General features: G+C 39.3%; 1 protein-coding gene across 1 annotated transcript; it reads right to left on the bottom strand.

The window, feature by feature from the left end:
- Positions 1-3,208: 3,208 nt before the first annotated feature.
- Positions 3,209-17,735, bottom strand: Tmem220 (transmembrane protein 220). The gene is made up of 6 exons (XM_026390600.2): positions 17,634-17,735; positions 16,963-16,992; positions 12,338-12,398; positions 10,078-10,201; positions 8,446-8,505; positions 3,209-4,526 (listed from the first exon to the last, which is right to left on the bottom strand). The coding sequence occupies exons 1-6, from the start codon at positions 17,724-17,726 to the stop codon at positions 4,391-4,393; spliced, it is 504 nt and encodes a 167-aa protein (XP_026246385.1). The 5' UTR covers positions 17,727-17,735; the 3' UTR covers positions 3,209-4,390.
- Positions 17,736-21,461: the final 3,726 nt, after the last annotated feature.

Genomic DNA, 21,461 nt, shown 5'->3' with positions numbered 1-21,461 from the left:
TTCTGCTTACATAACAAAATGTATACTTGGCTTCAGTGTGTTAGTTGATAAAATATTCAGAAGTGTATTTTTGGATAATATTTCTAGTGCCGAAAGTCAGAAAGAGAATAAACCAGGGAGGGGCTGATGGTGGGGACATCTGGTACTGATAAGGGACTTTATTTGACCTTACCATATTTTTAAATTCATTTTACAAGGTGAGTATATTCATGTGTTAACTACAGAACTTAAAATTTATAATAAAAATAAATAAAGCTCAGGATAACTTTTCCTTTCACCTTGCAGTGTGAGTGAACTCTGGACAGTTTTAGCTCAGAATACCTATACTTTATAGGCTTGTAATCCTGTTTTGTGAACAAAGCCCCTTTGGTCGTTATTTTACAGTTGGTATGGCATCTCCATCCCCAAGAGGGGTGTACAGAGAAGTCCTGGGGCCCTTTTATGATTCTAACCAAAGCAAAGCCAAGTGCCAGTGCTACTGTGTCCCACCCACTAGTACTCAGTGAGGCCACACTCGGGCTGGTCAGTCGATTCACCCTTACTTAGGACTTTCTGAACAAACGGGCAATGTTTGAATCAGTTGTGACAAGGCTTACTTGCAGAAACCCGTACTAAATAGAAAATGGAAACTGTTCTAAGTATAGAAAAGGTTTGAGGACCAAAAACAAGAAATACTAGTCAACTGTTACTGTGTGCTTATTGAGTACCTAGGTACTGTAGTACTGTAGAGGTGTATTTGCTTTCTACAGCTTCTATTACAAATTCCTACACACTTGGTGACTTACCACATGCATTTGTTCTCTGAAGTTCTGGAGGTCAGAAGTCTAAAATAATTTTCACCATGCTGAAGTCAAGGTATTGGCTAGCTACATCCCCTCAGGAGGCTCTGGGCAGAATTTTTTTTCCAGTCTCAAGCAGCACCTTTGAATTCCTTGACTCATGGCCCCTTCCTCTACCTTCAAAGCCAGTTTCTGGTTGTCACATCACCTTCTTCTGTGTAATCACATCTCTCTGCCATAAGAACATTTATGATTATACTTAAGGCCCATCTGGATCTGGATAATCCAGATAATCTCCCCCTCCCAGTATCTTCACATATTACTTTGCAATACAAGCTAACAGGTTCCAGGAATTTGGACCTAGATGTCTTTTGAGGCCTGTTATTCAGCTTGCCACACAGGTGACTATAATGTGCTCTTGTATTCACTGACCTTTATTGGGAGTGAAAGGCATCCATAAATATGAATATGTGAAACTGGTTGTCATATAAAGAAAAGACTAGGAATGTGGAGGAAAAATACTAATTTCATTTGAAGGGATTAGAAATGTCATGAAAAAAAGGAAGAAAAATGGTTTGAAAAAGTGGGAAAAAATATAAGCAGAGGCATCAAAAGATTGAGTTTAGAAGAGGCAAGTAATGCTATGAGGACTCACCCATAGATGCTCAGGGGTTTGGTAAGAAATAAAGGAGGACAGACCAGGCTATATTGTGAAGACCCTTGAATGATGAGCCAAGAATGATAATTTACCTCTTGTTGGACTCAGTGAAAGGTTATTGGGTTTCTGAGCTGAGAAAAACATAATTACATCTATTTGTCAGTAAAAAAAGAATCTGGTATATAAGAGGGACAATGGGAAGAAGACAGGTTTGGGAAGACAGATTTTTAAAATTTTAATTTGTTATATGACAGCAGAATGCATTACAATTTATATTACACATTTAGAGCACAATTTTTCATATCTCTGGTTGTACACAAAGTAGAGTCACATTCTTCTTGTCTTCTGACATGTACTTAGGGTAATGATGACCATCACATTCCTCATCTTTCCTACCCCTATGTCCTCTCCCTCCCCTTTTTTCCCTTCACTCTATCTAGAGTTCATTTAATATCCCCCCCCCATCCCTGCCCTGCCTGCAGCATATTATGGATCAGCATCCTTAAATCAGAGAAATCACTCGGCATTTGTTTTTTTTGGGATTGGCTAATTTCACTTAGCATTATATTCTCCAACTCCATCTATTTACCTGTAAATGCCATGATTTTATTCTCTTAATGCTGAATTAAAAATAATTCATAAATTCAGTAGGAAAATAGAGCTTAAAAATGAGTTCATTAATACAGGCTCTTTTTTCAAAATGAGCACTCCACCAAAAGTTAGTGTTGGGGCTTGCTTTCTTTCTTTTTCTGTTTTTTTTCCAGTACTGGGGATTGAACCCAGGACCTCCTGCAGAGTATATAAATGCTGTACTTCTGAGCTATATCCCCAGCCCTTTCTCCTTTTCATTTTGAGACAGGTTCTCACTAAATTGCCCGGGCTGGCCTTGAACTTGCATTATTCCTGCCCGGCCTCTGGAATAGTTGGGATTACTGGTGTTCATCTGGCTAAATTATTGTCTTTTATATACTTAATTTGAGATGCAAACATTACTATGAATATTTGCAGAATTCATAGTCTAATTAGGGAAATGCAAATGCTATGAAACTATATCTTGGATATTGCTAACATTTAAGCACAGGAATCAAGCATAACTTGGAGTAGCAGGACATACAGAGAGTTTACGAAGAGTCCATTCCTTTGTGTGTGTCTTTAATAGCTTATTTGAAAGGAGGTATAAAAGTCATAAATAACATGTAAGCTAAATAGACACTGGAAAAAAACCCAATGTACTATATGCATTTTATTGACCTTTAAAATAAATTACACTTTTGCATTTTAGCTGCTTTAATACCAACTTGATTAATTTTTCGTTGATGAAGAATTTATGTCTGTTTAGTGGCCACTGTATCAAAAACATCGCGACCCCTCCCCCGTGCAAAAAATTGCCTACCTCATTTAACAGATATTTATAGAATACTTACTGTTGTATTTAAGACTATAAAAAGAAAAACTATCAGATTCATTTTTGTTTTTCTGACAAGTAGGTACTAATTCTTCCCACTAATTATTTTTGAGTAAAGTATTTCCTAAATCTCATGAAACTGAGTATCTGACTAATCAGATGAAATCCAAATTTTATGCTAGCATAAGCTAAAAAGTTGCCATCCAGATATTCATAGCACTGTCCAAATGAAATGCAAGGTGAACCACAAAATTCAACACACTGTATAGACACATTTAAAAAAGTAAAATTAACATATTTTATTTAACCCGATTATCATAAAATATTATCTTTTTAACATTAATATAAAAATATTTTACATCCTCTCGTTTTGTACAATGTCTTTAAAATCTACTGTGTACTTTACATTTGGATACTAAAGTTTTGTTGGGAATGCTTGATCTGCATTTAGATATCAAATACAGACCAAATTGATAGTTGAAAAAGATTCCCATGCCCAAGTTGTTCTAAAACCTTTTCACAGTTTTCCAATAATTGGATGTCAATTTTTAAATTAAAAGTAAGTAGAAAAAAATTAGAAACTTACTTTCTTGGTTACCCTAACTGCATCTGAAATGCTCAGTAGCAACATGTGATTAGTGGCTGCCATGTTGGGAGAGTGTAGCTCTAAAATCCTCTCCTTGGGGTTACTTTGAATATTCCTTTTAAAAAGTAGTATAAATTTTTCATTTAGAATAATGAGTAATTATGAATAATTAATATCCTGCTTTTTTTCTTGATTGGTCCCAAATTCCTTTTTAATCCTCATTCATTTTCTTTTCAAGTTATGCCTGTTCATTGGCTTCTTGAGTCCTCATTTATTTCGTACCACAGTACCAGTTTACTCTCCTGTGATTAGTTCAGGGCTATAGGCCTCTCTTGAACAACCTCTACTTCAATGTATTACCCAAACTCTGCTCTCCTCTATTTTACTCATGGATAGCCCTTTGTAATCCATAAATAGTTAATATTTTCATAGTTTGATGATAGCAACTGTATAAGTAGGGCCCCATCACATATTAATTCTATTTTATAGATAAGGAAATTTCCTATATATATTTGCCCAAGTCACTTAGATACTGAATTTACTTTATTATTTTTGGAAGGATGGAATCTTGCTGTGTTGCCTAGGCTGGCCTCAAACTCCTGGCCTCAAGTAATCCTCCTGCCTCAGCTTCCTGATTAGTGGGGACCACAAGCATGCATCATGATGCCTGGAAGAACTCATGGTTCACAACTTTTGTTCTAGTGCCTTTTCATTATATTATGGAAGAACACCCTTTACAAAAGGCATCCGGAGAATCCCCATTCTTACTGTTTCATCCAATCTTACCTTGTACTGTAAGCAATCTTAGAAAATTCTTAAAGACTTTTAAAACATCATCTTCAGTATTAGCACAAATTACCTGAAATAAACTGGGAAATTGTCCTGTTCCCCCAATGTTTATAAAATAAAGTTGAAAATTCTCATTTAAAATTTCTCATTTAAAATACAATTCTTGGGTTCATTTAAAATACTGTCTTGCAGTGCGTTGGCCAGGAAGACCGAATTTCCTTGTTTATATATACATAGACCCAGGAGATAAGTGGGAAAAGAGCAATTGCAGTAGCAACAACCAACTGAATTCTTCCACCAACTGGATTCCTATAAAGACACATAAAATTTTTATTAAAAATTTCAATCAAAGTTATACATTCTTTAGGAAACAAGTGTAAGGATTGAATTGGTTAAAGTTACATTTTAATTGGTCTCTTCTCAAATTTTAAAATATAATGCACTCAATGATTTGTAGAAATTCTTTATAGTTAAACCAAATCCTTATTTATATATGTTCAAAATACCTTGTTCTTCCACTCAATGGTTTCTTTTGAAGAACATTAATTAATTAGATAATGTTAAATTGATCTTTTCCTAATGATTTTTATGTCCTGCTTAAGATCCTCAAGGTCTTGAAGATATTATCTTCTCTAGAAAGGTCTTGAACATATTTTTATCTTCTCTAGAAGCTTTATTGTTTTTCCTCTTTATAACCCACCTGGGATTGATTTTTAGGAAAGTTGTGAGGTAAAAGTTGTTTCGTTTTTTTTTTTTTTTCCATATTGGAATTTCATTCATGGTCCAGGCATTATTTATTGAAGTCTGCCTTTCTTGGCTACACTGTAGTACTACTTTTGCCATAAGTCAATGGTCTACATACATATGGATCTGTTTCTAGATTCTACTCTGTTGCATTAGTTTGTTTATGTATCCTTTTGCCAGTAGTAGTTTATCCCTCTAGTTCTTCAGGTTTTCTTTATAATTTTGCATGCAATGTTTTTGTATCTCTCCTAAATTTATTACTAGGAGGTTTATTACTTTGATGTTCTTATAAATAGTAACTTTTCATTTTTACCACCTTCTGCTAATTGCTGATGGAAATGTAGTTTGTTTTTGTATATTTACTTAGAAACCTGGCATCATGCTAAACTCACTTATTAATTTTAATAATCTCTTAGATCCTTTTTTCTTTATATGCAGTAATATCACCAACAAATAAGTTTGTTTTCAATCCTTGAGCCTTTTATTTCCTTTTCTTGCCTTAATGTATGGGCTACAATAGCTAAAACAGTGTTGAGAAATCGCAGAAATAACTAATTTATCTCATTCCTGATTTCACAGGAAAAGTTTACTGTTCATCAACTATCATACATTGGTGTAGATACTGTTTATCAGATTAACTTCCCTTCTAAACCTATATTGTAAGAGCTTTTATCATGATTGAATACTGAGTTTTATCAAATGCTCTTTCTGTATAGTTCAAGATACTTCACTTTCTTACTCTATCAATGTAGAAAACATTGGTAGGTTTTGTAGTGTTAATTATAATTACTAGAATAAAGCCAACTTGTTGGTTGGGTTCTATATTGTAGGATTTGGTTATTTTTTTTTCAAGATTTTTCCATCTGTGGTCATGGGTAAGAGTACTGTAAAATTCTCTTTGTCTTATAATGTTCTTGGCAAGATGTGGTTTCAAGATTACTAGTTTCTCTCATAAAATGAGATGGAAAGCATTTCTTCTTTTACTTTTTCTGGAAGTCTTTGTTGATTGTGGGTATGATTTCTCCAAGAATGTTAGATTTTTCCAGCTATGCCATCCAGGTTTGGAGTTTTCTTTTAGGAAAAAATATAAATTCTGTATTCAATTTATTTCATAGTTATGGGATTTGTATTTCTTCTGTAAACGTTTTGGTCAATTGTACTTTTAAGGAATTTGTTTTCTTAATCTTTATTTTCAAATTTACTGGCATAAAGTAGTTCATTATATCCTCTTATAAATTTTAAAATATCTGTTAGATATGTCATACTGTTCTTTCTTTCATCCCTGGTATTTGTTATTTGTGCCTCCTCTTGATTTTTTATTTTCATTTTCGTCTTGCCAGGGCAGATCAATGTTATAAATCATTTTAGAGAATCTATAAATTTGGCCTTGTTAATTCTCTCTTTTTTTTTTAGGTCAAGTTTTCATTTAATTGTTTTCTCCTTTTCTGTTTGCCTTGATGAGGGGAAACTTTTGTCATTAAAAAGTGCTTTGGCATCTTAAAGCCAATTTTTAATAAATGGTGCTGAGATAAACAGAAAACTATATGCAAAAAGAAAATGTTGGTCCCATTCTTTATCTCATTACACCAGGATAAATTCTAAAGACTTAAATACAAAAGTGAAACCACATCTGAATTAGAAGAAGATGTATGGAAGTTGCTTTACAACTTGAGAGGGAGGTATATTTTCTTAACTATGGCTCCAAATGCAGAATTAATAAGGAAAACAGTGGATAAATTTGGTTTTACTAAAACAACAACAACAAGCTTTTTATGCTACTTTTCAGAAACAAAATAAAGTGCAATAGAAAATACAATATATATATATATATATTTTTTTAACTTAGAGAAAAAGTTCACTAGCTATAATATATAAAAAGCTTCTAAAAATAGAGAAGACTAATAACTTGAGGAAGACTCAGGTTAATCCTGTATCTCCCAGAGATAAACTAACATTTCATAGAAAATTCAAATTTGTTTTAAAAATACACATAGGTGCTATGTATATTGTGATAGAAGTATATAACATCTTTATTTAACATATTAACCATATGAAAATGTTCCCACCTTTGCTCTTCATAAGAGAAATACAAGTTAAAATGATACCTTTCTTAATTATCTAATTAGTAATGATTTAAAAATTTGATAGCATTCTCTTTTGGAGAAGCTTCTGAGGATCAGGCACTTTCACCCTTGGCTGGGGCGTGGTGGGGGGATACAAAATGGAACAGCTCCAATGGAGGAGAATTCAAGAGCACACTGAAATATTAACTCTGCAGTTGTACTGGAACCCAGCAGTCCCACTTCCAGGAATTCATTCCAAAGACATGACAGTAAAAATATGTTAGATACAAGAATAAAGATATTAGTTTTTATTTTTTTAAAAGTAGTAATTATTGAATGCTTTCTTTGTATCACAGTGCAGCACTATTTTTCAATAGCAAAATACTGAGTATCATCTAAAGGAAAAAGCTGGGTGAATAATCCAGGTATCTCTCAAAGGAATATTCTTTATGTGATACTATAGGATGAGCTCCAAGATGTAGTAAGTGAGAAAGCAAAGGGGATGCAACTGAGATGAGTAGGAATACAAATAAATGCACATAATTTGCTACACTTGTAAAACCATGGGATATATAGGGTCAGGGGGATAGAGAAGCTATATTCTTTGAATATATCTTATTTTGTAGATTTAGCTTTGGAACCATGTGGGTATTTTACATAATTAGAAAAATCAATAAATTTTTAGTAAAATTATCCCCAGAAATAAATCAATCTATGTATTCACTTTGGTGGCATCAATACACAGAGCCACTATCCCTGAACTATCCTGATAATTTGAATGTATCTGTTAGTGAGATATACCCTAATGACAAAAACAAACACAAAACCTGTTTTCAGTAGCCATACTTGTTATTTTGAGAATTGTTATTAAAGTGCTATTTTGTATGGGAAGCTGAGGCAGGAAGATTAGAGGAAGTTAGAGGCCAGCCTCAGCAACTTAGCAAGGCCTTCAGCAATTTAATGAGACCTTGTCACAAAACAAAGAAGCCTTGGGGATGTATTCAGTGGTAAAGTGCCCTTGGATTCTATCTCCAAACCCAACAAAAATTTGCTATTTTGTATTGTAAGATAAATCAGCTATGTTGAAGTCACAGACACTAGAGATTTTGCCATGATTAAAAGGTGATGCAGATACTATTAAAGCTTTCCTGAATCTTCAAGCTTCCTTCAGAGGTCATTTTCCTTCTTAAAGAATGCTCTTTAGTCTGGCAACTGGGTACATAGGAAACTATGGTTTTCATGATCATATGAATTATTATGAACATTTGAATCAACTATTATTTGATTATTGATCAGTTTTCCTTAGGAAAAGGAGTAATTTCTTTCAGAAGATTCCTTTTTTCATTGATTGGTGAAGTTTCACTTACTACCTGATTTTATCAACCCTAGGGGTATCTGACTTTAATGACTTGAAAACTTACTTTGATGAACTGTGGCAGAGGCTCATCCATGCTGTGATAATCACCAGACCAGACAGCTCCCTGTAAAAATAGCATATATTTCAAATTTTTGAAGTGGCTGCAAGTGAGAAACGTATTAGCACATTGTCTCCATGACCACTTGATAGTGCATTCTGATTAGGTAACTTTCCCTCAAAATATAAAGCATCTATAGGATATTTTCAAATATGCTCATGATTCATAAATTACTTTATTTCAGAATTTAAAGCCTATATGAAGATATGTTTCAAATAAAGGGGCAGATATGAGATCCATGATTGTTGCCTAAATTTATAAAGTGTGCCCTCCAGAATTAAGTATCTAAAAACCCACTCAGAGTTGGGCATAATGGCTCATGTCTGTGGATCCCAGCAACACAGGAGGCTGAAGTAAGAGGATCACAAGTTCAAGGGCAGCTTCGGCAACTTAGCAAGGCCCTAAGCAACTTAATGAGACCCTGTCTCATAATAAAAAAAATAAAGAGACTAGGGATATAGCTCAGTGGTAAAGTACCCCTGGGTTCAGTCCCCAGTACCAAACAACAAGAAAACACTCAGATTCTTACTCTAGGTTACTGGAAGGACAGTAAAATGCAGAAAGTAATCTCATATTTGATTAATCATTATTTTTACATGTTTTAGAGCTTTCAGTGGATGAGCTCAAACCAATGCATAATTTATAATACATACTGCAGGAGACTGGGACACTTCTTATGGCAGAGGAATGGGTTTTAGAATGAATCACACTAACAATTTGGGGGTGGATATATGCTTCTAGATATGTAATATTATAAGCACATACTTTTTACAAAGAGTACTAAATAAAATCATTTAGCCATAGTACATTGGAAGCCCCACCTTGAGTTCAGCATAACTCCTGGGCTTCAAGTTGGAAGCAATTTAACCCATTTGGTTGACAGACCAAGCTGGATTTGCTCTCCAGTTTTCCAGTAAGAGATCCTAAATAAAGTTACCATGGCAAAGCCACACCATATCAGGGATGCCTTACAGGTCTTTGAGGGTCAATGTTGGCAGATGCCAACAGGGTGTAGAAAATAAAATAAAGGGGCTCTTAATATGACTGAGAATCAAGGGTGGAAGGATGTGAAGGAACTGTTGCTAAAATAGGAACAAATGGTTATGACAAAAGGAAGAAAATGACACAAGACACAGCAGGGCAGGGCTAGCAGAGGCTGATTTAAAATATTGTCCTCTGAGGTGGCTGCTCACAATTGTAGACATGATTTTGACTTCATCAGAATTGAGTCAGAATACTAGCAGTTATCACCTTATCAGATTAGACTGTTATTGTATTGTAACCTTGCTCTTTATAAGGAGATCAAGGTCAACTACCTGACAGTTATATAATGGATTAGGTAATGACTATGGGTAATGGTGATCATGGAGTCTCATAGGAGTGCTGGGTTTAAATCCTGGCTACACCACTTCCTCAGTTTCATTAGCTTCTGGAGGATATAATACCTTCCCTGCTCCTTATGGTATAGTGGTGGGGGGAATGAAATCATCACTGTGCATAGATAAGGTGGCATTGTAAAAGAATAAAAGATCTCTCAGTTCTGCTCCACCCCTCCAAAGAGCCAAAGTCCCTACTCACCTGCCTTCCTCTTCATGTAAGATGTTATGTTGGGTGTGAAGTAAGAAGTGGTACGCCAAGCCAGCGGCCCACACCAGGCAAAACGATATGTGGACTGCAGAGACACTCTTCCAAATAAAGTGACCTAAAAATTCATATCTTGATGACCTGTTTGTGCTTGTATTGTCATAATCTGCTTTCAAGAAAGGCATTCAGAAACAACAACAAAACACTTTCTTTTTGAGGGACAACATAGGTTAGAGCATTAATTGTAAACATCAATGGACTTTTCTTGGTTGGTTGCCTAGCATCTCTCCTTCCTATGATGCCAACCCTTATTTTGTTTGGGGATCCATCCTTTTCAACCCCTAGTCCATGTGTGCCAGCAAACTGGACCTTAGATAGGTCCACCAAAGCATTCACTCCCTTAGGCACAGTGATTTGGTTCAGGATAAACAGATGACGCATCAGGGCCAATAACACAATTCTGAGATGTTTGTAGGGTGCAGAAACAGAACATCTATTCTGTTGGACTTAGTGTGCTGATGTAGTGACCGGGGAGCTGCAGAGCTACCAAGTGGAGCCCAGGAGTGAGGTCAGATCTGCAGGTGGTGGAAAGGGAGATGGAGAGAAGTTCTGGGTCCACCACCATCTGCAGCCTTTCCAGCAAACTGTACCAGTATGTTTCTTCTTGGGTCATAACACTTGAGAGTTCTGTTCCTTCTGGCTTATCACTAAAGGAGCCCTAACCAATTCACCTTAAAGATGCAGACACAGATCTAAGGGCCTATAGGAGGAGCCCAGAGCTTCCAAGGAGTTAGACTTTTTCAACATGGCAATCATTAGTCTTTATTCTAAAAGTATCTGAGCCCTACTAGTTAGAAGCTGTTGTAGAGAAAGTAAAGAATAAAAAAAAAAACACGCACACACATTTTTTTTTCATTATAAGATACTGTTGCATTGAGTTAGGTAGTCTATAGGCAATACAAACCAGTTATTAAAATAAACCAGTTATTTTAAGTTCATTTTTTACATATATACACCCCCGGGATATACCCATCTCTCTCTCTCTCTCTCTATATATATATATATATATATATATATATATATATATATATATAGAGAGAGAGAGAGAGAGAGAGAGAGAGAGAGAGAATCTTAAGAAGCTGGTTCCAGAATAAATATATGACAAAGCTCTGCTTTACAGTCATTCTTTTATTCAGCAACCATTGAGTACCTTCTGTATGCCTGGCCATATAAGTAAGGACTGAATACTTGTGTCTCCCTCAAATTCATACATTGGAATCCTAACCCTTAAGATGGTAGTATTAGGAGATGGGCGTTTGGGAAGTAATCAGTTCATAAAGGTACAGCTCTCATGACTGGGATTTGTGCCCTTATAAAAACAGATCTTAGAAGTTTTCTTTGTCCCTTCTACCATGGAGGGAGGACTCTCATCAGACACCAAATTTGCTGGTGCTTTAATCTTGGACTTTCCAGCCTCCGGAACTGGGAAAATAAATTTCTATTGCTTATAAACTGCCTAGTCTTTGATACTTTTGGTATAGCAACCTGAAAGGATTAAGACTTGTATACATTTAGGTTTATGCAAAAGCATATGATATAAACCTACTTTTAAGAAGTGTGGTAGGAAGAAATATAAAAATGTACAATACATTGCTACAGGTACTATGATGATATTTAAGGAGATTAGAAATGATATACATAGAGATTTATGATACACATTATAAACAATTTATTCATAAGCGGCACCTCATACATATAGATTTTAAATAAATTCAAAGTAAAAAAAAATTCATGGGAGTGATATTACCCTACAAAGAACTTGTAAGGAAAATGAGTTCACAAAGGGTTATAAATAATAAACATATAGTAGGCATTGACTGCCACTGAGTATGAGAACACAGGATAAGCATTTATGTCTGTGCTGGTTTTATATTAGTGTGGTGGCTTAAGAAATCAATGCAGTGATTGCAATTCTTCTCTCTTATGGGCTAAACGACATAACCACTATTCTATGTCAGCATGAGAAGTCTTGGGTTCAAATTGATAAAGAATAGCTTACTATTTCGAGTCCTTGTGAAGTTTTCCTAAGACTGGTAAGGATGATCTAGATTAGCATTAGCCCCTTCTTGTTATCAGAAATGAGAAGAAATCCCTAGAGAGTCCTGTGCTTTTCCTGGGAGATTAGCAGGTAGTTTAGCACTGTTACAAGAAAATCTGATTTGCTGAATCTCTATTCAGAATCCAGCGGTCATACCTGTGACAAGAGGGTTAACTCCTACAAGCAGGGTCAGTACTGCAGGTACAGCATATACCACCTGTTAGCAAAAAAGAGGAGATATATGGGTTAAGATGTATGCCCAGCATATGAGATGTTCAGATGTATCTAGAATAAAAACAAAGATGAAATCAGCCGTTATTCACCTCTAGGTTTCAGAATGAATTGCTTGTATAACCTGATGACCGTGTTGGGTTGTAATTTTACCCTCAGCTATTTCAGGAAAGGCTCATTCATCTTCAAGCTCTATCATTGAGCATAAAATCTGGATCTTAAGACACGTGGACTCCCCAGTGTCTTCTAAGAAAATCTGAGGCCCAAATGTGTGGGAGACCAACCTCAACCTCGCACGCACGTGACTGAGTTAATTCTCCTGCTGGGCGACGTGGCGTCAGGCACCCATGCTGCTACACTGCCCTGCTCTTCTATGGTTCAAGTGACTGTCTTCGTGCCTGGGCATGTCTTCCTATAGCCCCATAGGTGGAGCTATGCTCACCTGTTCCTTTGTAATATAACCCCTTGCCCTGTTTAGGATAGAATCTTCCATGAAGTGCCTTGTATGTGTGTCCCCTTCTCTTACTGTGCCCTTGGGTGTGGCCTACCCAGGTGTCAGTCAACCTGCTGACAGTGGACATCGTGAAGATACACTCAGCACCCTGAAACCTGACCCCTTGCCTCATTTGAATAGCTTCTCCTCTATAAAATATGAGGTTAGTGCATGTCCTCTTTCTCTCTCTTCCTGCGGACCCTTAAAGTCAGAGGAGCCGTCACAGCGACCCCAAAGAAAAAGGTATTTGTGTCTCTTGTGTAGTTATTTTGCACAGCCCAGTTAACCCAATTTTCCTGGAGTGACCCCTGAGCCTTTTAGTCTCAAACAGAAACCTGGCACAAATGACCTTCCCCACTTGTATAAAAGAAATGTTCTTTGAAAAGTAGAGCAGGGACAGCCATGATTAGCTAGATGGCCCTGCTGGGATGAACCAATAGACCATCTCTGTGAGGCCACATCAAATATTCTAAAAATTTATGGATTGTATCCAACATTAAGATCAGGTTCTTTTTGAAACAGGTAATTGTTTGGAAATTAGAAGACTGGCCCTAAAGAAGCCCTGTTCCCAAGCCTCATTTGTAGCAAGCAGACTGTGGCCAAACTTTCTACCGTGTATTTGTGTTGTGGACACAGAAAAAGTAGGAAAGGTAGTCTTATAAGAAGCATGGGAACTTTCCTAGAAATGTAGTTGCTTACCCACATCAACTGCAATGCTTATGTCAAACCTTTAGTTTATTTGGAAGTTGTGAGAGCTGTACATTTTATGTGATTTGTTTTCATTATAAAAGTGTCTGTCTTGTGCTTGGGCAGAGAGAACATTTGGATTACAGACCCTGTGTTCATCTTTCCTAATAGTGATATTTGCAAATCAGGTAATCTCTTAAGGTGGAGGATCACGCTACTTAAGGTTAGAACAGCACTGTCCAAACTTTAATGTGCATAGGAATCATCTGGAGATCTTCTTAAAATTATAGATTCTAATTCTGCAGGTTTGGGGAGGACCCAGGATCCTGCTACTCTAACAAGGTCCCATGGGTGCTACTGCTGTTTTGCCAAGGACCACACTTAGAGACATTCAATTCATTGGAGATCTGTCATAAATAGATTAAGCAGGCTAAAACCTTATTTCAGTGTATGGAAACATAGGAACAAAACAGTCCTTTAAATAACAGTTTGTCGTGGCAGTTGTGACACATTAATCCTTATTTAGATGCTTTTCTCTGTCTTGAATTAGATAAAAAATTATGGAGAGCAGAAAGACTGAAAATAACTGTTTCCAGTACACAAGTTAAAACTGCATAATAAAAGTAATCATGAACTCAGTAGAACCCACTTGAAATGGTCTTTTATATTTTTGCTGGAATTAAGAAAAATAATGAAGGGTATCATGTTATTCATTTGCAATAATTAGTTTAATTCAACACACAATTATTACCATGGCAGTCATTCCTAATACCACTCTCCTTTGTCCACCTGTCCCTACAAAAACCATTTTCCCAGTCTCTTTTAGGGCTCTGAGTGTTCATGTTCCAGCAATGAAATATAAGGAGACATCTTCCAGGGGTAAGGCTAATAATATACAAAAAGCATTTAGCAACCAGTATGTATGGATGCTGCCCAAATAGAATGGAGCCCTGACAATATGCAATACTGATATGTACAAACTGTCCAAGGGACTTGTTGGAAAACATTTTTCTCTCTCATAAAAGTGACGAAAGCACAGGAAGAAAGCTTATTTGGCTCTGCTTTGCTTCTTCCTACTTGGGATACACTTTTCTGGAGATGAGATGTTTGCAGAGTTGCAGCAGCCATTCTCTAAACATGAGGATGGAAGAAAATTCAGACTGTTGATGACACTGTTGATCAGCTATCTTCGGACTTTTTAAGCGAGATATTCTAATCAGATTTTCCATCCTAGGGAACGAGGAAATGAGTTGGATACAGTACCAGCCCGCCAGGTACAATGACCTAGTAATTGTTCATCTGTGCATCTACTTATTCTCCCATCCATTTAAGGGTCAATCAATGCAGAAAGAATTTCTATAATGGAGGCTCTATGTTAGGTTGCCTAAAGGGTCCCAAGGAGAGGAAAGAACTGCCCTTGTCCTCCTGGGATACACAAAACCAACTGTAATGCAAAACTGAATGTGTTGGTGCCGTAATAGGGTGCAAAGGAAGAATGGTCAGAACTTTTGGGAAGGTGGCAGATTTTGTCAGATGAAATAGCATTTGGAGGACAGACAGTCCTTGAAGCTTGGGTAGAATATGACATACAGAAATTCTAGGGTCAAGGTACAGTAATCATGCTTGCTGGACCATGATTGGAAGGTGGCTGAGCCGTACTATGATGGACCTCAAATCCAAATTGGGGAGTTTTGACTTAGATGGAGAAATGACAAAAGTTTTTGGAGCAGACAGTGACATACAGGAAATATTCTAGGAATAGAAGATTAGAAGTAAACAGAAGAGTTGGGAAGTCAATCCAGGGGTCCATAGAGGAGGTAATGGGGCTGGGGATATAGCTCAGTGGTAGAACACTTGCGTAGCATGTGCAAGGCCCTAAATTCAATCCCAGGTACTGCCAAAAATAAATAAATAAATAAATAAATAAATAAATAAATAAAATGCCTACAGAAGAAGTAATGGAGGACTGAACTGGGAATGAGGGAGATTTTTGGGGACATGAAATTTGTTTTTCATATTATGTATCCTAAACTTGAAGTGAAAGATAAAATGTACAGGCACTACACAGGTAAGCAATTGGACCTAGATTATTTTCATTAAACTGCTTTTTATTTTGTTTGTTGAGGGGATTTCAAAGATAGTGGGTAAGGAACACAGAGATGTCAAGGATGACTCAGTGAATGATTCTGCTAATAGACATGGCTAAGTCAGGAGGAGGAATGAGTTTTGGGGAGAAAGATATGGGTAGGAGCTTCGGCATATTTGAGGAGTAGCATGATATACAGGCAGATATATCTTGCAATCTTTCAGAAATTCAACATTAAGTTTGAAATCTGACATTTGTCTGCAGGGAAATAATATTTGGAACCTAGGATATGAACCAAAGTGCTAAGGAAGAGACAATCTGATTTGATTCAGGGGAATGTGAAATTGGATTACAGGCAATATGAGAAGGTGGTTCTCTACTGCACTAAAAAAGGACTAGAATTTTACATACAGTTCCCAGAGCTCTCGTTGGCTGCTCATTCTGTACACGGTCAACATTATTCCAAAATCTAAGAATCATTTCCCCTGTGATGCTCTACAGCTTTGTGCTTCTATATTCAAAGACACTGGGCAAAATTCAGATGTTTCAGGAAATGTAGTAGATGTTTCAGGAGCACTGGTTAAATGAATGCTCTAGGTTTTGTGGAGTTTAATTAGTTTCTATAAAAATAATTCACTCAGTTAACAGAACCACAGAACTAAAGCCTATCATTCCCCATTCCAATGCTTGCTAGAGTTTCTGGATGGTAACTCATAAGGAACAGTTAGTTTACTGGATGCTGAGAGGTCTCCTCTAGGCCCTAGAACAGGGTCTTCAGGCCATCTATTCAAAGGGAATACAGCTGTCCCTTGGTATCCATGAAAATTGGTTTTAGGACCACCCCTACCCTCAGCCCCAGGATACTAAACATCTGTGGATACTCAGGTGTTTGCCTATAATCTACACACACCCTCTAGATGGTTGTCATAAAGGTTAGCAATAATGCATGGAAAGTGACTAGAAAACTTGGCACTTGGCAAATGATACCTAGTCATACTGTTATTAAGTCTAGTATAATTAAGGTGATGTGGAAAAGACCTCTGTCCTCAGAGTTTGGAATTCTCCACCCCTAACCCCGCCCCGCCCACCACCACACCACACCTTATCACACTGATTCTCCCCCCTCTAAAAATACAAGGGAAACAGAGCTTGACAAAGGTTTTGATTTCTAAGTTTTTAAGTAAGTGAAGCAGAGAGGAGAGACAAAGAGATAAGAGCGCGTGTTTTGTGCAGCCACACAATCCTGTTGAATGGAGGAAAATTTTGAAAGCGGCTCATACTCACCACCCACAGTTCTGCGTCTGGATCATTGACCTAGAATGCAAAACAAGGACACGTTAGCAGATGTACCGCCCTGTCTATTCCTGTTTGGTCTGCTCCTTTATTCATGTGCTAGTCTAGCTGATCAGGACCGCTGAAGGGGTTTCTGGCTGAACACAGCAGGTTTTAAAAAGAAACTGCTCGGGAACTCTGAAGAGGACGCACCAAACCTAGAATGGGTATTTTCTAAGGACCCTCCAGTCTCAAGAAATGAGGCAAACTATCCCTTTCATAAAGGGGATCCGAAAGCAGATTTCCTGAGGCTGTAAGGAGTTTTATTCTGCTTTCTCTCCCCAGCCCTTGGATCTGTTCAGGCTCCCCTACCAAGAATGTCTCGAATAGCACTAGTGCAGCTTCCCCGAGGTCCCTTTCAAAGTGACATGCGCTGACCCCGCTCCTTCCAGCATTTGAACCAGTCAGGCTCTCTGGTGTGTGGCTTGCACATGTGAACACATCCGCGTCTTTGGTGGGGAGACCCTGGGGTTCTCCAAGCTTCGATCTCAGTTCCTGTCCTCCCCACAAACTGACCAGTCCTGCAACTCTGCGGACTGGTTGGTCACTACTGCAGGCTGGGCCTGGGGGCGGAGCGCGGAGCCCGACAGGTCCCGTTCCCCGCCGCCCAGCGCCAGCCTGACCTGCACGAGGGCCGCCAGGGAGAAGAAGGCGGCCATGAGCCAGTTGCAGGCCCTCCACAGGGTGCGCGCCCCGGACCCCGGCGCAGGCGTCATTGCTCTAGAGCCCGGGGGCCCGCTCCTCCCTTCCGTCGCGGCGGGCGCCCCGCCCCGCCCCCGGTGCCCCGCCCCGCCCCCGGTGCCCCGCCCCGCCCCCGGGCTCAGTCTTCGGGCGCCGGGCGGGGCTGTTGATTGACACGCGCCTAGAGAAGGAGCGCGGCCCCTGCCCGGACCTGCTGCCCGGTTCAGCCCTTCTCAAACGTGTGGAGGCATCCTGTCTCCATTTCACAGATGGGGAAAGTGAGTCCCAGAAGGCCTGGAGGACTTGCCAAGGTCGCGCCACTTGTGGCGAAAAGAAATCATATATGAACCCATAGAGGTCCAACTCCCAAAGTCGTCTGGTTTCACTGAAGTGAAGGTTATTTTTCTCTCATTAAAAAAAAAATTAAAATTAAAAAAAAAGGAAAAAAGATACAAAAAAAAAAAGAGGCTTGTGTGCGTGTGTTTTCTGGTATTTATGCATTTTTTGTAAGTCCTGTAAGCATTATGGTAATTTCTAGAATGACGGCAGTTATATTAACATCTTATACGGCTCACATCTCTACGGCAGACAGGCTCATTTATCTTCATGAGCTTTTATTATAAGAGGTATTTACATATTATACATATTTACAATTCTCTCCCACCACCAAAACCAACAAAATTTCCAGCACAAGTTGCTCATGAATTTCTTATGAACGAAAGACACTGAAATATTCACTGTTCTCCCCTCACTTGTTTGAGTCTTTTTCTGTTTTGTAATTTGCCCTTCTGATTAGTTCTTCCTGGAGCTCATTTACACATCCATAGGGCTCATCATTTTTCGCCTTCTAAAGAGTCTTTATCTCTTCAAATCATGAGTTTGTGTGCCTATCCTCTTTCCCTTTTAGTTAGATCTCTTAAAATTGTTTAGAAGGATTTTTTTTTTCTTTTTTTTTCTTTTCTGTTTCATCCCTTTCAAGAAATAATTTCAAGAGCATCATCTGCTGGGTGTCTGGCTTTGTGCTAGGCGCTGAGACAAAGGTGGATTTACAATGTGCTCTTCAGGAGGGGGAGCCTGGTGACTGGCTTAGTCAGTGGGCACACACATTATCAGAGTGTGGTGGGGACAGCAGGGACCACCTCTGGAGTTCCACAGAACAGCCCTGGGATTGGGGACAAGGCACACACATCCTCAGTGTCCTGTTTCTTACATGGATAAATAAAGGAGAGAGGGAGTGTAATGGGCTGAATTGAATCAACTTTCCAAATTTATATGCAGAACTCTAATCCCCCCACCTCAGAATGTGGCTTTATATGGAAATAAGAAGCTTTAAAGAAATGATTAAGTGAAAATAAAATCACCAGAGTGCATCCTGCTCCAATGAACTAGTGTCCCCATAAGAAGAGGAGGGTGGGACCCAAACACTCACAGAGGAACAATATTAGGAAGACACTCAAGGCTCCAAAGAGCACCAAAGGGAGACAGGTCTCAGAGGAAACCAGTCCTGCCCACATCTTGATCTTGGACTTCCAGCTTCCCCAGTTATTAGGGAGGGAAAAAAAATCTGTTGTTTAAGCTCTGAATCTACGGTACTTTGTTATGCTACCTCTTGCAAATTAATACAGGGAATAATTATAGACCTGCAGAGAAAGAACGGTATAAAGATGCATTTAGGCTTTTGTGTGCCACACACCATCTTGGAGCTATCCCAGATGACAGTGGGACTTTCCAGGTCACCATAGTGGGCACTGGTTGTTTTTTGTGTGTAGGGTTCATTCCTCTTCTAGGATCAGCATCGGCATCTTGGTTATTCCGGAGGACCCCGCTTCCCTGTAATGATAATCGTGAAACATGGGGCTGACCCTGCTCCCTCCATTCCCGGATTTAGAGACACTTCACAAGCTCTGCCCCTTCATGACTGTAATTCTAGAACATTCCACAGAATGTAGCTTCCTACATTCAGCTCTTCTGAAAAGAGTGGAGACAGCATTGACCTGCTGGTCCAACACCGGCCAACAAACTACGTATTTCTCAGGGTGTATGGACGGAATGTTATTGCCTGCACCACAGGCTCACGGAGCCAGCGGTATTTCTAAGTGTGTATAGACAGAAGGCCTTTCTCCTCTGTAGCCTCCTTTACCTCATAGCTGTATCCATTATCCTCCCTGCCAGAAGTTGTCAGTCACTCTGGAATGTGGGGCTAGGTGGGCAAAGTCTAAAGCAGGGTCACCGTGGGTACGTGGACCCTCTCCCTGCAGGGTATCAGAGTGTGGGTACTGGTGACACTTGGGAAGAAGGGATGACAGGGATCAGGAATCCTTGCCTGTGCCCAATATGGTCCTCTGTTCATCACACCAGGTCCTGTTCTCTCCAGCCGGCTGATCCCAGACGAAGAAAACATTGGGGGAGGGAAGGTTTTGGAAGAGGACCGTGAAAGGGGCTACTCAGGGCCGAAATCAGACACACACCTCACCACCCCAAGGACTGATGTGCTTCTGCAAAACTCATCTGGTCTCAGGCTCTACTTTTAGCAGCATTTACGCTCACTCATATTGATGGACAATGAAGGACACCTGTCTCGTTCTTCAAATGTCCTCTTACACCAATGGACAGGGAGTCCAGTTCAGCGCCCCCTCTACAGGGTGCATATTCATCCTGTACTTGTCACTGGTGTGAAGCACTCCCTGGGCCACGTAGCTCCTCCAACCACTGGATATTCAGGACCTCCCGTGCATCAGGTGCTATGCTGATCAATGAAGATGGTTCCCCGAGAAAAGAAGACATAGTTTTGCCCTTGTGGCACCTACAGACTAAGCACTCATGACACAAAGAAGCAAGCAATCACAGCAGGCGACGGTGGGGAGTGGAGGGAAAGGGTGGGCTTCCACCCAGGCATCTGACCTCCTGAGAAGGGGACGTTCAGTTGTGCCCTGAAAGATGCGTTGGTGAAGGCAGGTGAGGACCACTTGGACCAGTGCCCAAGGGAGAGAGAAGCATGTGTGAGAAAGCCCCAGGTCCTGAAGATCCCCACGGGGCTGGGCAGTGAGCCAGGGCTGCATTCAGAGACAGGTGCAGGTGAGGAGTTGGATCTTGTCCTGAGTATACTGAAGAGCTGGGATGATGGAAGGCATGCTTCCATGGCAGTGTGAAGGAACCACTGTGGGGACCCTTGAGGAGAAGCAGGGATTGGCCATCCGTCTCTTGGCCAGGGAAGAGATGATGCTGGTTGAGTAGCAGTGATCCTGGAGAGAAGGAAGCTCGGATGAGCAACACGGAGGAGATAAACCCAAAAGGATCACGCGTGAAAACAGGTCCAGTCTTGGGTAACAAAATGAAGTTTTTGAGCCAGGCCTGGTGGTGCTCACCTGTAATCCCAGAGACTCAGGAGGCTGAGGGAGGAGGATCGCAAGTTTGAGGCCAGCTTCAGGAACTTAAAAAGTTCTTGTTTCAAATAAATAAATAAAAAGGCTAGGGATGTGGCTCTGTGGTTAAGTGTGGTTCAATCCCCAGTAACAAAAATCAAAACAATTATTTCTTCTGGCTTTTTGAGATACACAGACAAGAACACTATAGTCACTCTAGTGTGCAATGACACACTAGAACTTCTTACTCCTACTTAAATACAACTGATCAGCCTTTCCACATCCCTCCTGAACTCCCTCCTCTGTTAGAATGGCTTTTAAATACCTAAGTGGAGCCTGAATTCAGACTCTCCAAACCTACGAAGAGGACTCTTATGGGTTGATGAAAGTGGTACATAGAGCAGACCT

Source organism: Urocitellus parryii, chromosome 7 (assembly GCF_045843805.1).
Source record: "Urocitellus parryii isolate mUroPar1 chromosome 7, mUroPar1.hap1, whole genome shotgun sequence".
Lineage (NCBI taxonomy): Eukaryota > Metazoa > Chordata > Mammalia > Rodentia > Sciuridae > Urocitellus > Urocitellus parryii.
This window is presented reverse-complemented; position numbering and strand designations above follow the sequence as displayed.